We start from the raw sequence: 15,635 nt of genomic DNA on the forward strand, positions 1-15,635 counted from the left end.
GGAGGGCAGTATGATGGGAGGGGTGGTAGTGGAGGGCAGTATAATGGGAGGGGGGTTATTGGAGAGCAGTATAATGGGAGGGGGGCAGTGGAGGGCAATATAATGGAAGGGGGTAGTAAAATGGGGGGTAGTGGTGGGCAGTATTGGGGGACTGTACAGGGTAGGAGACGATACCTGTCAAAAACAGGTACCTGTTTCCCCCCTGAAAGGTGCCAAACCGCATTTGGCCAGAGGTGCTAGGGCACCAGTGACGCTCGGAGACATTTGGAAACACTCAGTTCCTGAGCGTCTCCGAGCCTCTCCGAGTGTTTCTGAGTGTCTCAGGTGCCCTCCCACCTCTGGCCACATGCGGTACTGCATACAATAGCAGTCACTGTTGTATGCAACTGTGGAACAAATTATCTGAGTTTCCATTAATGCCCTATGGGAAAACTATATCAATCCTGTGTGTGTGTATGTGTATATGTGTGTGTATATATATATATATATATATATGTGTATATATATATATATATATATATATATATATATATATATATATATATATATATATATATATATATATATATATATATATATATATATATATATATATATATATATATACACACACAGGGCTTGACAAATTTTCTTGGAATCTAGGAGCCAGCTAAAAAAGTTAGGAGCCAGGTTTTTTTTTTAAACGACCGACAAAGCTTTATTTTCAATATAAAAAAAAACTAATCTTAAATTTACACAGAAAGACCGCCCCGCTAGCGGCCGAATAGCGCCACTAAAACGACGGTAAAGCGGAGCTAAAAATAGCGCCGCTTTACCACCGACGCCCCCCGCGGCTCGGTGTGAAAGCGCTCTAAGGGTCCGATCAGGTCCGCCTGAAAAACGGACAGGCGAACCTGATCAGACAGCCTGTGGGAAAGGGGCCAAGCAGGGCGATAACAAATAAATTAATTTTAATTAAGAAAAAAAAAAAAAAAAAAACAGTTTTTACTTTAAAATTTAAATAAATAAAAATAAAAGCTATTAAGAAAAAAAAAAAAAAAAAAAACAGTTTTTACTTTAAAATTCAAATAAATAAAAATAAAAGCTATTAAGAAAAAAAAAAAAAAAAAAGGGCTATCCCCAAACTCACTTTCTTCTCTACTTTGGGAAGGAGATGGGCGGGTAGTGAAAACAGGCAAGTATCCATTACCATTAGCCATTAGCATTGCATTAGCATTGCTGGTTGTAATACCAACGGCCACCACAAGATGGCGCCAGATTCCAGAAGGACCGAAGAAGGCCGCAAAGTCGCGGCCTCAATTACCGGCGGCCCGACGCGATCGCACGGGGGGGGGTCGGAGTCCGCACGGAGACAGGATACCCCCAGCTGTGCCGCCCCAGGCGCCAGGTCGCTAAATCTAGTCGCAAATGCGACCTGGCGCCCGGGGTTTGTCGAGCCCTGTGTATATATATATATATATATATATATATATATATATATATATATATATATATATATATATATATATATATATATATATATATATATATATATATATATATATATATATATTATAATATTGCCAAACCCCTCCACGATGTCCTATCGTGACGAAACGCATAGGGTGGGCCTGTGATACTGACGCCATCACGTTTTGTCTCTACGGAGATTGATGGTATAGCAAGCAGCAGGCAGAGGAAGCCCGAGGAGGCACCGCCATATCATATATTGACACATGTTTATCAGCTCCATGTCGTAAGTGCAATTTACTTGAGTTTAATAAAATATTCTTTTAAATACTGCACTATGGGTGCAACTTTTGTTTATTTCTTTGAGTGATAAAGATCCAGGAGTTGGAGACATCCATTATTAGGTTTTTGGGAGACCGAATTCCCTGTGCTTGGTGAGACCGCTGTTGTGGTAGTTTTTTCGGGTAAGGGTTTTTCTTCACAGCTTCACGACTACAATATATCTTCATACCCACATGGATGTCTTTTGAATCACTGTCTACTATAATTGGGACTTTGGTCAAGCTTCATTTATTTTATATATTCTTTTCACCATTTCCTGATTGTGTTATTAAATGGACTTCACCATTTATACTTTTATATAATAATATACCATATTTTACATTTTGACTCTGCTTTAGTTTTCCCTTTTTACTTACTCAGGTTTTTCACCACTTCTGAATATTTGACACAATTTTTAAATTTTTGTGTTTTTCTTAGTGTTATTAGCGCTGCACCCACTTTGTTTTCCACAATCTTAAATAGAAAACTATCTTTAGATAGATTTTTACTCCAAAAGCATTTTATTAAAATTAAATTTGATAAAAATAAAAAAAATCTGATTTAAGTAAAAAAAAAAAAAAAAAAATCTGATTTTTTTTTTTTTTTTTTTTTTAATTATCAGTTTTTTATCCACCCCGATGACAACCATTCTATATGACAAAATAATTTTCCTTAGTGACAATGAAATTAAATAAGCAGGAATTTGTTAGCGTTGTGTCCCCTTACATTGGTGGTCTGAGGTTAATGGCTCCCTATATTGGTGGTCAGTAGAAAAGTGCTCCATTCATTGGAGGTCAGTGAATTGTTCCCTTACATCAGTGTTCAGTAAGGTGTTCCTTATACTAGTGCTCAGTAAAATATCCCCTTGCATCAGTTGTCAGTAAAGTGTCCCCTTACATTGGTGGTCAGAAGGTGTTCTTTACATTGCTGGTCAGTAAAATATGGTCAATAAGGTGTTCCTTATGTCAGTGGTCAGTAAAGTGTCCCCTTATTTTGGTGGCGATTGGGCGAAGGACCGTATTACTTTATTGATCATTGGGAGAAGAGCCCCCTTACACTGAATGATCAATGAAAATGAAAAATTGACACTGTCCACTGCTCTACTCACACTGTCCACACACCATCCACTGCCCTACCAATACCGTCCTCTGCTCTATTGACTGACATTGTCCACTATTAACCACTTCACGCTCAGCCTATAGCAAAATTACGGCCGGGCGGTGGTTCAGTTATCCTGACTGGGTGTCATATGACGTCCTTCAGGATAACAGCTAACGCACGCCCGTGGGGGCGCGCATCGCGGCGATCGGTGGAGCAGTGTGTCAGTCTGACACACCGCTCCACCGATCTCGGTAAAGAGCCTCCGGCCGTGTCCAGTCAAGGCTGATCACGATGTAAATAGGAAGAGCCGTTGATCGGCTTTTTCCTCACTCTCGTCTGACAGACGCGAGTAGAGGAGAGCCGATCGTCGGCTCTCCTGACAGGGGGGGTCTGCGCTGACTGTTTATCAGCGCAGCCCCCCCCCCCCCCCCTTTAGATGACCACACTGAACCACTAGGGACGCCACTAGGACCACCAGGGAAGGGGGCAACATGTGGATGGCCAGGTATGTACCCCATGGCCATCCACATGTTCAAGTGAATGCCCAATCTGTGACCACAAATGGGCACTGATTGGCACCAGTATGTACTAACACATCAGTGATGCACAGCAATGCCACCCATCAGTATCATCAGTGCAACCCATCAGTGCCCATCCGTGCCAGCTATCAGTGCCGCCTACAAGTGCCCATCAGTGCCGCAATACCAGTGCCACCTCATCAGTGCCACCTCACTGGTGCCACATCATTGGTGCCGCCTTATCATTGTTCGTCAGTGCAGCCATATCAGTGCCCATCATCGAAGGAGAAAACTTACTTATTTACAAAAAATGTTAACAGAAACAAAAAAACTTGTTTTCTTTTTCAACATTTTCGGTCTTTTTTTAATTGTTGCGCAAAAAATAAAAATCCCAGAGGTGATCAAATACCACCAAAAGAAAAAGCTCTATTTGTGGGAGCAAAATGATAAAAAATTTGTTTGGGTACAGTGTAGCCAGTGTAGACCGCGCAATTGTCATTCAAATTGCGACAGCACTGAAAGGTGAAAATTGGCCTGGGCAGGAAGGTGTCTAAGTGCCTGGTATTTAAGTGTAAGTTTATATTTTTACAGTGACATTTGTCTTATATTTTTCCAAGTTTTCCTTACTATTTAGTTAGGCCTTGCTGGGTAATTTCTTAAAAACAAGACAAAAGGGCGCAGAACCCCAGTGATCTTTGATCTCTTTTGTGTTGCGCAGGTAGATCTCCACCTCTCATCATGAATGGTTTTCTATTCATGAACAGCTTGCTTATTGCTTACCTGGCTTCCTGTACCATGTGACTAGCTGTAGCGAATCACAGATCACAACCAAAATAAAGCTGTTCATGAATGAATGGTTAACCCATTAATGAGAGCTAAAAATATTTTATGCAGTGGGCTTCACTGTATAAGCAATAACCATGTAAAGAAAAAAAGTCTAATGTTTGGTATTCTGCAATATATGACATTTTTGGTTTTGGGTTTAACACCGCTTTAAATATAAAGCGTCTTTCAAAAACGAATATACTATTTTTGGTAGACTGATCCTTATAAGTATATTTGTGTAAATAAAATCAAACATATTTTTTTAACCCTCTCTTTATGTTTGATAGATTCTGGTGCGATATTTACATTTGGAAAAAGTAAATTTGCAGAGAACTGTCCCAGCAAATTTTGGTTGAAAAACAACAAGCCTGCAAACATATCATGTGGAGATGAACACTCCGTTTTGGTTACAGGTAAGCCTTAAAAGGATTTTTTCCAGACCTATAAGCAAGGGATTTTCAAACAAAGGGCATGGGAAGCTGGGCACTGTCATGGGGGACATGTACCAATGCAAAAAAAAAAAACCTGGTAACAAGTAGAAATTTTGAATAGTCGCCTATGGAGATTTTTAAGGGTCAAAGTTTGTCACCGTTCCACGAGCGGACGCAATTTTGAAGCATGACATATTGGGTAACAATTTACTCAGCGTAACATTATCTTTCACAATATATACAGTGGGGACGGAAAGTATTCAGACCCCCTTAAATTTTTCACTCTTTGTTATATTGCAGCCATTTTCTAAAATCATTTTAAGTTCATTTTTTTTCCTTCATTAATGTACACACATCACCCCATATTGACAGAAAAACACAGAATTGTTGACATTTTTGCAGTTTTATTAAAAAAGAAAAACTGAAATATCACATGTATTCAGACCCTTTGCTCAGTATTTAGTAGAAGCACCCTTTTGATCTAATACAGCCATGAGTCTTTTTGGGAAAGATGCAACAAGTTTTTCACACCTGGATTTGGGGATCCTCTGCCATTCCTCCTTGCAGATCCTCTCCAGTTCTGTCAGGTTGGATGGTAAACGCTGGTGGACAGCCATTTTTAGGTCTCTCCAGAGATGCTCAATTGGGTTTAAGTCAGGGCTCTGGCTGGGCCATTCAACACAGTCACAGAGTTGTTGTGAAGCCATTCCTTCATTATTTTAGCTGTGTGCTTAGGATCATTGTCTTGTTGGAAGGTAAACCTTCAGCCCAGTCTGAGGTCCTGAGCACTCTGGAGAAGGTTTTTGTCCAGGATATCCCTGTACTTGGCCGCATTCATCTTTCCCTTAATTTGCAACCAGTCGTCTTGTCCCTGCAGCTGAAAAACACCCCCACAGCATGATGCTGCCACCACCATGCTTCACTGTTGGGACTGTATTGAACAGGTGATGAGCAGTGCCTGATTTTCTCCACACATACTGCTTAGAATTAAGGCCAGGATGTTCTATCTTGGTCTCATCAGACCAAAGAATCTTATTTCTCACCATCTTTGAGTCCTTCAGGTGTTTTTTAGCAAATTCCATGCGGGCTTTTATGTGTCTTGCACTGGGGAGAGGCTTCTGTCGGGCCACTCTGCCATAAAGCCCCGACACGTGGAGGGCTGCAGTGATGGTTGACTCTCTACAACTTTCTCCCATCTCCCGACTGCATCTCTGGAGCTCAGCCATAGTGATCTTTGGGTTCTTCTTTACCTCTCTCACCAAGGCTCTTCTCCCCCGATAGCTCAGTTTGGCCAGACGGCCAGCTCTAGGAAGGGTTCTGGTCATCCCAAACGTCTTCCATTTAGGCAGCAGAATTTTTTTTTTTACCTTGGCCAGATCTGTGCCTTGCCACAATTCTGTCTCTGAGCTCTTCAGACAGTTCCTTTGACCTCATGATTCTCATTTGCTCTGACATACGCTGTGAGCTGTAAGGTCTTATATAGACAGGTGTGTGGCTTTCCTAATCAAGTCCAATCAGTATAATCAAACACAGCTGGACTCAAATGAAGGTGTAGAACCATCTCAAGGATGATCAGAAGAAATGGACAACACCTGAGTTAAATATATCACAGCATAGGGTCTCACAGCAAAGGGTCTGAATACTTAGGACCATGTGATATTTCAGTTTTTCTTTTTTAATAAATCTGCAAAAATGTCAACAATTCTGTGTTTTTCTGTCAATATGGGGTGCTGGGTGTACATTAATGAGGAAAAAAAATAACTTAAATGATTTTAGCAAATGGCTGCAATATAACAAAGTGAAAATTTTAAGGGGGTCTGAATACTTTCCATCCCCACTGTATATAAAAAAAATTAAATAACTTTACTGTTGTCTTATTTTTTAATTCAAAAAGTGTATTTTCTCCCAAAAAATTGCGCTTGTAAGACGCCATTTTATTCTCTAGGGTGTCTGAATAAAATAAATTAAAATATATATATACATTTGGGGGTTCTAAGTAATTTGCTAGAACAAAAATATGATTTTAACTTGTAAACACCAAGTCTAAAAAATAGGCCCGGTCCTTAACCACTTAAGCCCCTTCCTAACTAGAGCACTTTTTGCGTTTCGGCACTGCGTCGCTTTAACTGACAATTGCGAGGTTGTGCGACGTGCGCTATAAGCAAAAATAGAGCGACAATTTTGGAAAAAACACATTATTTTTTACTTTTTGCTATAATAAATATCCCCCAAAAATATATAAAAAAACTATTTTTCCTCAGTTTAGGCAGATACGTATTCTTCTACATATTTTTGGTAAAAAAAAATCGCACTAAGCGATTATTGATCGGTTTGCGCAAAAGTTATAGCGTTTACAAAATAGGGGATAGTTTTATGGCATTTTTATTAATAGTTTTTTTTTTTTTTTTTTTTTTTTAAATGTCGGCGATCATCGATTGTTATCGTGACTGCGACGTTATGGCGGACACATCGGACATTTTTGGGACCATTGTCATTTATACAGCAATCAGTGCTATAAAAATGCACTGATTCCTGTGTAAACGACACTGGCAGTGAAGGGGTTAACCACTAGGGGGCGGGGAGGGGATAAATCAGTACTAGGGTTTTTTTTATAACTGTCAGGGGGATGGGCTGTGTGTGTGACCTCACTGATCTCTGCTCCGATGACAGGGAGCAGAGATTGAATGACACTGTCACTAGGCAGAACGGGGAGATGCTGTTTACATCAGCATCTCCCCGTTCTTCCTCCCCGTGAGGCGATCGCGGGTATCCCCGCAGAGATCGAGTCCGTGGGACTGCGACCTGACTCGGGGAGCTTACCACGGGCGCGCTCGCCCACTGGCCGCCTCTTAAAGGGCAACGTACAGGTACGTGATTTTGCCTGTCCGAGCCCTTCTGCCGCAGTATATCTGCGTGAGGCGGTCGGCAAGCGGTTAAGTATTTAAATATAGTGCCGTCTCTGTACCGTGTAAAGAACCTGCTGCAGCAAAACTGACATTTTATGATGCCCCATTTACAGAAGTAATGGCATCACATTTGCATCCCGTGTTTAGCTGCGACTTAAAATTGCGTGAGGAATCGCAGTGATTCTGCCTGCGATTTTAAATTGCTGCTAAATGCGCGGCGCGTTTGCGATGCCATTTCTTCTAATGGCACCCTAATCACGCCAAATCGCAACGCGCCACGCTGTCACTCAAAAGGAGCTCATGTTCCTTTTTTGAGTGACAAGCTTCACGCTGCGATTGCAGTGTGATATACTGTGCAACAATCGCGGGAAAATCGCGGCGCAATTGGGGTGCTATTAAAAAGTAATGGTATCACAAATTCTTCTTGCTTTTTGCCGCGATTTAAAACAAGCGGAATTGCTGAGATTCTGCGCCTGATCAGGTGTGAATGGAGCATGAAGAAAAAAAAATGACATTTAAATTGATATTCCCTGCAAGCCTTCTTAGTTTGTAAACAGCGGCTTAGGGAGCCAGTCTGTGTGATGGGGCCACAATTTAGTGCGCTCGGAACAAGATTTTGCATAACAGTGAGCAAGCCCTATATGAAGAAGCCAAATTATAGTACACTAAGGCCAAGATTGACAATTTTTTTTTTTTCTTAAATTAAAGTCTGGCGTCTCTTTCGCAGACTATGGATAGATGTAACAGGTGTGGAAAACTTGGTCTTTGGGTGTTGGTGGTGCCTTCACCCTGTAACCTTCTAGAGGTACTCTTGATAAAAGCAAAAATTGGCCTTACTGTAAAAAATTTAAATTTGATGCACCTTGGGTGTTAAAATTGGTCCTTGGGTATTTATTGTGCCCATGAAACCTCTGCCAAAAAATTACTTCAAGATAGAATCAACACCCACAAAGCTAGGCAGCCTAGACAGTCTTGCAGAGATTTGAGATCCCAATAACAATCAGCGATATTGGTTTCAGGGGCTTGATAGCTGCTGCTAATCCAGGACTGATTCATTTTGACAAATGCCAGCCGATCGACAAAATTTGTGGACAGAGGCGCTCTTCCGTCTGTCACAAAACCTACAGCAGCACTGAATACCTGTTCGGAAAGCACACTGGATGCAGGGCAGCCCAGCAGCTCAATTGCATACTGGGCAAGTTCTGGCCAATGGTCTATTCTCATGACCTAGAAACTCAGTGGATCGTTTACTGGAAAGCTCTCCATGTCTGTTTTTGCCCCTAGATGATCTTCCACCACATGATGCAGACGCTGCCGATGGGATGTGAAAGCTGACTGCCCTGGGCGCCGAGGACTAAAAATGTTTTTTAAATGCATTACTGAGGTGGCCCCCTTCTCCACGACTCCTCCTTTGACCATCAGAACCCTTAAACTAGCTTTTCCATGAGACAGTAACCTACCAGAGTCTGCAAAGGCATTACATAAACACCTCTTTAAGGTGTCCTCAAGATATTTCATCCTGTGCTCCCTCTGCGAGGGTTAGATAATTTCCGAGTCTTTCCCCTTGTAAAGGGTGGTCAAGGAGGGTTGACAACCAATAATGATCCTTCTTGATGCAACAAAATCTTGGGTCCTTTTGCAGGCTTTGAAGAATGAGGGAGCCCATGCACCGCAAGTTTGCAGAGGCATGAGAAGCAGAGTCCTTAAGGTCCATAAGGATTACAGTATCTGGAACTGCCTCCTCCCAGCCACGTACTACTTCCAAGGTTTCTGAGGACTGCTTCTTCCTCTGCTTTTATGCCTCCAAAACTGTCAGAATCCTCACCCTCCTCCTCCCTATCCTCTGTGTTCTGTGGTGTAGCAAGAATGGTGTCTGCATAAAGCGGGCCTTGAGAGGAAAGGAAGTCCTCCTCTTCCTCATGCTGCTCTGCCTTGAGTGCACTGTACATAATGTCACGCAGAGTATGCTTTAGGAGGAACACATGAGGGATTGTGTCACATTGTCACAGCTCACCATCCTTGTTGCCTCCCCAAATGGTGACAGTACAGTGCATGCATCCTTTATCAGCAGCCATTGGTGTGGGGAAAGAAAGCCAAGCTGCCCTGAGCCTGTCCTTGTGCCATACTTGCACAGGTGCTTTTTTATGGCCCGCTGCTGCATGTGCAGCTGCTGCAGCATTGCCAGAGTTGATTTTCACCTGGTGGGCATGTGAGATATCAGGTGGCTTAAGAAACGCTGCACCACCAAATTGAGGACATGTGCCAGGCATGGCACATTTGTCAACTTTCCTTATCAAAGGGTGGACAAAAGGTTAGTGCCATTATCGCACACCACCTCTGGGCCTGCCCCTGCAGAGCTGAAAAAATCTCTGCTCCGGTGTGGCTCCTGTCCCCTAGACAGACCAGCTGAAGCACTGCATGACATCTTTTAGCCTGACTTGTTGAATGGCCCCTTAAACGCTTAGGGGGTACTGGTGGTTCATTGGACAGTCCAGCAGAGGGGGACATGGAGGAGGGGGTGGAGCTGACAGATCTCGCTTTATCAGCACCAACTGTATGGCGACATGGCGGCAAAACAAGCTCCAGCACTGAGCCCTGTCCTGCATCCTTCCTAGTTGCAAGCAGTGTTACGTAGTGTGCTGTGAACAAAATATATCGTTCCTGACCATGCTTTCCGGACCACGTGTCAGCAGTGATGTGGACCTTGCGGCTGACTGCCTTGCCCAAAGATGCCAAAACATTGCCTTCCACGTGATGGTACAGAGCTGGAATGGCCCTACGTGCAAAGAAATAACGACTGAGAACCTGCCATTGTGGTACAGCACATTCTGCAAATTCATGGAAGGGGCAGAATCCACCAGATGGAAAGGCAGAAGTTGTAAAGCTAGCAATTTGGACAAGCTGGAATAAAGACGCTGGGTGTGTGGGTGGCAGGTAGTGTATTGTGTTTTGCTTCAGCACCTGGGGCAGAGAAATGTACCAGCTGTACTCTAGAGCTAATGATGTGCTGCTGGCAGACATGTTGCATGGACCAGGGCCCCCCCTTGCTTATACCATCATTCCTGTCAGTGGAGGCTGCTGAAGCTGGGTTCACACTGGTGCAATATAAGACATCGCATGTGATTCACACTGCATTGCTGTGCAGATCACTTGCGATGTCTGTGTAATCCGAGTTCAGCCATACAGATTGTATGGCTGAATTTGCATCGCATTCACACCAAAATGCTGCAGGACCCTTTTTTTGGTCTGCACTGGTATCGGATCGCATGGGTGTTCACACCCATGCGATCCGATTTCTGTACCATATGGCAGTTCACACTGCGATCTGTGAACCGATCTGGAGGTGTCATTAATTTTGTATTGACACCCGCAGCAGTTCGCATAGGGCAGTGTGAAACGACGGCAGGTGTTATGCGATGCCGGAACCCGCACTGGAATTGCGCTGGTTCCCTCATTGCATATATGTGAAGCACAATATATGTGCTAAAAAAAGGCCCACACAGCTGAGCTGTGGGAAGTGGGCCGGGAGATAACAGCTCCACGGTCTGATGGAATAGGGTGGTTGCTCTCTACTATTCCAAAAAAGCTGCATCGGGAGGACATCCTGCCTCGTTTAGGTTGTTTCTCCCCCTCCCTTTCCTCTGCTCTATCTGGCAACCAGGTCGCGTCAGTTGCTGCTGACTTTCAATTTTTTCTGAAGGAGCCTGGAACTCTGCTTTAAGAAGAAGAGATTAGTCTTCTTAAAAAAAAAAAAATAAATAAATAAAAAAAAAGATTGTATTATTTCAGAGACAGCAGCCAGATATAGTGTATAGACTAACTACACATTATGTTAGCGGTTTCACTTGACCTCCAGTGTAAAAGGGAGAGGGGCAGTTTTTTTTTTTCATTAAAGAAAAATTACTGTGTGTTTTTGTCAAGTGACAGAAATATTGCACAGGCATTCTGCACATCATGGAAGTGGTTTTACTAGACCGCAATGACAGAGGGGGAGCCGAGGCAGTAGTGAAATATTGCAGTAGAAGTGGGAGAGGCCAGACAGTGTTTATCATGAAAGCTGTAGGTGAAAAATACACACTTACAGATTTTTTAAGTATATTGTTTTTTTTTTTTGTTTTTTTTTTGTACCTTCAGTTTTCACCATTTCACAAAAAGGCACAATTTTAAAATTTACAAATATTTGTTTTTTGTTAACTGAATACAGTTTTAACTTTAGTTGGAATTTATTAGGAGTTTTTTTAACCACTTAAGGACTGGAAGGATTTGCTCCCTTAATGACCAGGCCATTTTTTGCGATATGGCACTACGTCGCTTTCACTGACAGCTGTGACGTGCGACGCTATACCCAAACTTTTTTTTTTCCCACTAATAGAGCTTTCTTTTGGTGGTATTTGATTACCTCCTGCGGTTTTTATTTTTTGCGCTATAAACAAAAAGACGGACTATTTTGAAAAAAAAAGCAATATTTTTTGCTATAATAAATATCCCCAAAAAATATATTTAAAAAAAAAACAAATTTCTTCCTCAGTTTAGGCCGATATGTATTCTTCTACATATTTTTGGTAAAAAAAAATCGCAATAAGCATATATATTGATTGGTGTGCGCAAAAGTTATAGCGTCTACAAAATCGGGGATAGATTTATGGCTTATTTATTTATTTACTTTACTAGTAATGGCGGCGATTATTTTTTTTTTACATTTTATCAGGACTGCGACATTACGGCGGACAGATCGGCTGCTGAACAATTCTGATATAAGCTTATTGTCATTGAAGTGACCATAAGCTTATAGGAGAGGGAGAAAGGAGGTCTGTACGGTGTACAGACTTGGCCACCTGTGGGCACTTATTAGGTCCGTATGGCCCTGGCAGTGAAAGGGTTAAATTGAGCCTTTTTACTAGTGATTTAAATAAAATCCACCCTGATGTTTAATATGCAGTTCCAAAAATAATGGCAGTTAACTTTACAGTTTCTAAATAATTTTCAGCTTTCCTTTTGTACATTAATAAGTTTTTGTACATAATTTAACCTAACCTTATTTTTCATCAGAAAATGGCAAGCTGTATGTGTTTGGCAGCAACATGTATGGACAACTGGGTATCGGCTCTGAAAATGTCATCAGCACACCAAGATATGTCAAAGGTTTGTTCCAATGTTTGCCATATGTATTAGAAAGTACAGGTGTTATTTTTTTCATTATTTTGTTTCTCACAAAATATATCCAACCTCCTTTTTTTTTTTTTCCCCCCTAATTTTGTCATTTTTGGGATCCCCACTATTTTCTCTGTTCAGTTCTTCCAGCGTTAATGTAACTTCAGCAATACTTTTTCTGCCAAGCAGAACAGTTAGAAATGATTCTATTATTCATATTATACCTTGTTGGCCAGGAATAAATGCTTAGCTAAAAAAGCAAATGTTTTGTTATAATGTTAGCTTTTAATGGATAACTTAAAAAATCTTATAATGCAAACTTTTAGATTTACTAAAGTCTCTTTGTCTGTTACTGTGCCTGGCAAATGCACTTTGGTACTGTAAAGTTGGGTTTATATAGTGTCACGGAACGTCCCACATTCCGCTTGAGTGCTTCCGTCAGTATACCGCTTCCTAAGTTCTGGAACACGAGCCCAATGGATCTGACTATAGGAACCCCCAAGGACTAGACAACACCAGTCTTGGAGTACATCAGAACTGTTTTTATTATGAATCAAAGTTACAAGACTTTATATGCCATTGGAACCTCCTCTAACAATACAACTGTAACCTAATTAACATAATTAACATGAGCTAATTAACTAAAAAATTTACCCAGACCAGATGACAGACTTGTGGGCACCGAGCTTCACACAGGAGTATAAACACAATAGCTGCAGCTCCAATAGGAGTCGTCCCGTCTCCTACATTGTATAGAGGACAATGTGATCAGCTCCTTTAATTAACATAAACACAGGTAGTTGGAATTGATGACACCAGCATCGCCTCACAGGATGTGTCCCAACAGTATGAATCATTCTTATCAGCAGGGGGCTGCTGGAAGAATCCCCCCTCTCTCTTCAGGGACACAAATCTACAGTAAGGAGTCCCCAACAGAATCAAACAACATACAATTTATACATATATACACGACGGAGTCCGATTAGTACAGTTCAGACTGGATTTCTAATTCACTTCACAAAGAGTATTGTTCCATTGAAAATCCAGGGCCCATAATCAAAAGGCAACAGGCTTGCATTCAGTCCTCTCCAACAGCCTCTGTCCCGGCTAGGTTTGTCACATTTCTCCCCTTTCGGCAGGAGACTAACACAGGAGGAGACCCCAGACGGGTTGACTCCGAAGTTAGTCCATAGTTCCAGTCCTCTACTGCCTGTACCCACACAGTACCCCAAATAAATTATTCCAAACAGAGTATTACTCACCCAGCCATCCTCTGCCTCTCTCAGAGAACATATCCGCCGCTGGGGAGAGGCCCGGACTGGCCCTTCTCCCTGGAGTCCTTTCTGCCGCTGGAGAGAAGACAGGGGGACTGGGCTCACTCCATCCTGCTGTTGGGGATCTGGGCTGACTGCCCAGCATCCCTGGGGTATACAGGTGGGGACTGAAGCCCCATCAACCGACACCAGATCAAGCTGCAGTTGTGAGGTGATGACTGCGTTTTCTCCTTGGATCCTGATCTGCAGATCGCGATAGACTGCCACCTCCTCACCTTGGGCCTCCACAATTGCTGCAGGTGTGGGGCAGAGGTCTTGGACCCTCTGTCCAGTTGCCAGCACTTCTGCTGGGGGTTTGCCAGGTGGCTCCTCCTCTACAGAAACGTCTATTAAATCCCCAGTCTCTGGAATTGGTAAAAGTGTGGGACAGAGGTCTTGGACCCTCTGTTCAGTTACCAGATCTTCTGCTGGAGAAGTTTGTTTTAACTCCATAGATGCTGCTGGCAGAAAATCACATGTCCCTGTCAGTGTTGTGGGAGAAAGGCCGACTACCTCTTCTCTCAAGAAGGCCGAAGCCACTGTTGGTGCTGGGAAGAGCACACTAAACTTTGGCCCTGATAGCAGCTCTTCTGCTGGAGGCTCATCAGGTTGTTCTTCCTCAGCAGAAAAGTCTATCAAATCCCATGTCTCTGCAACTGATGTCTGGGGATAGAGGTTCACCATCTCCTGTCCATGGAACCCAGAAGATGCTATCATTTCTGGGCAGAGGTTAGCAGAGCTCTGCCCTGTTGTCAGCACTTCAGGTTTGGGGACGGCAATCTCCGGATTTTCCACTGCCGATTCTCTGGCATGCTGCTGAACTTGTTCTAGCAGTTTCCTGTATGCCCTTTCCAGATGCTGTTCCTTCCTTAGCAAATGGTCCAGATCAGGTTTGAGCTCTGAGACCCCTGCAAGACCGAGCATAGACTCTCTATATTCTCTCAGGTCCTCAAGGTCAGGTTCCCCTTCATCGCCAAACATAAAAAGATCTGTAAGGTTCTCCCACAGCAATCCAGGGCCGCCAAAGTCATATCCCTCTGGAGAGCATTCTGTCGTCTCCCCTAAATATCCCTTCTCTGCATGCCATTGCAGAGCCCGATAACGATTGTCCAGCTCTATCTCCTGCTGGACCAGCCTGTCCAACTCAGTCACCCATTGCTCCTGGGGCCGCTCTCCCAGGAATGCCATCCGCAATGCCCGTTGGTCACTGGCCCGTTGCTCTTGGGTTGGAAAGCACTTGCCCTGTTTTATACCAGCGAGCTGGAGGGCTCCGATCCAGAGCCCCACCCGAATCTGCTGCCTGAGCTCCAGGTATTCATCCTTAGACACAGTCCTGGTGTATGTTGAAAGGATGATCCGCAGCAGCCCCGGGAATTCTGATGCCAGGTCCATATCTCCACTGGGGTGACTGAAGTCTGCTATGCTGATCTTGGATCCAGTTGGAGGTTTGGATGTCCCAGACTGCAGGAAGCTTTCCCGCTGCTTGCCACCAATGTCACGGAACGTCCCACACTCTGCTTGAGTGCTTCCATCAGTATACCGCTTCCTAAGTTCTGGAACACGAGCCCAATGGATCTGACTATAGGAACCCCCAAGGACTAGACAACACCAGTCTTGGAG

General features: G+C 43.1%; 1 protein-coding gene across 1 annotated transcript in view; it reads left to right on the top strand.

Annotated features, from left to right (window-relative positions):
* The window catches only part of RPGR (retinitis pigmentosa GTPase regulator), a 196,397-nt gene that overhangs the window by 12,391 nt on the left and 168,371 nt on the right, over positions 1-15,635 (top strand). Inside the window, exons 2-3 of the mRNA XM_073616341.1 lie at positions 4,502-4,627; positions 12,601-12,693. Of these exons, the coding sequence (XP_073472442.1) occupies positions 4,502-4,627; positions 12,601-12,693 (219 nt within the window). The remainder of the gene's footprint in view (positions 1-4,501; positions 4,628-12,600; positions 12,694-15,635) is intronic.

The sequence above is a fragment of the Aquarana catesbeiana genome, linkage group LG02 (genome assembly GCF_042186555.1).
Source record: "Aquarana catesbeiana isolate 2022-GZ linkage group LG02, ASM4218655v1, whole genome shotgun sequence".
Lineage (NCBI taxonomy): Eukaryota > Metazoa > Chordata > Amphibia > Anura > Ranidae > Aquarana > Aquarana catesbeiana.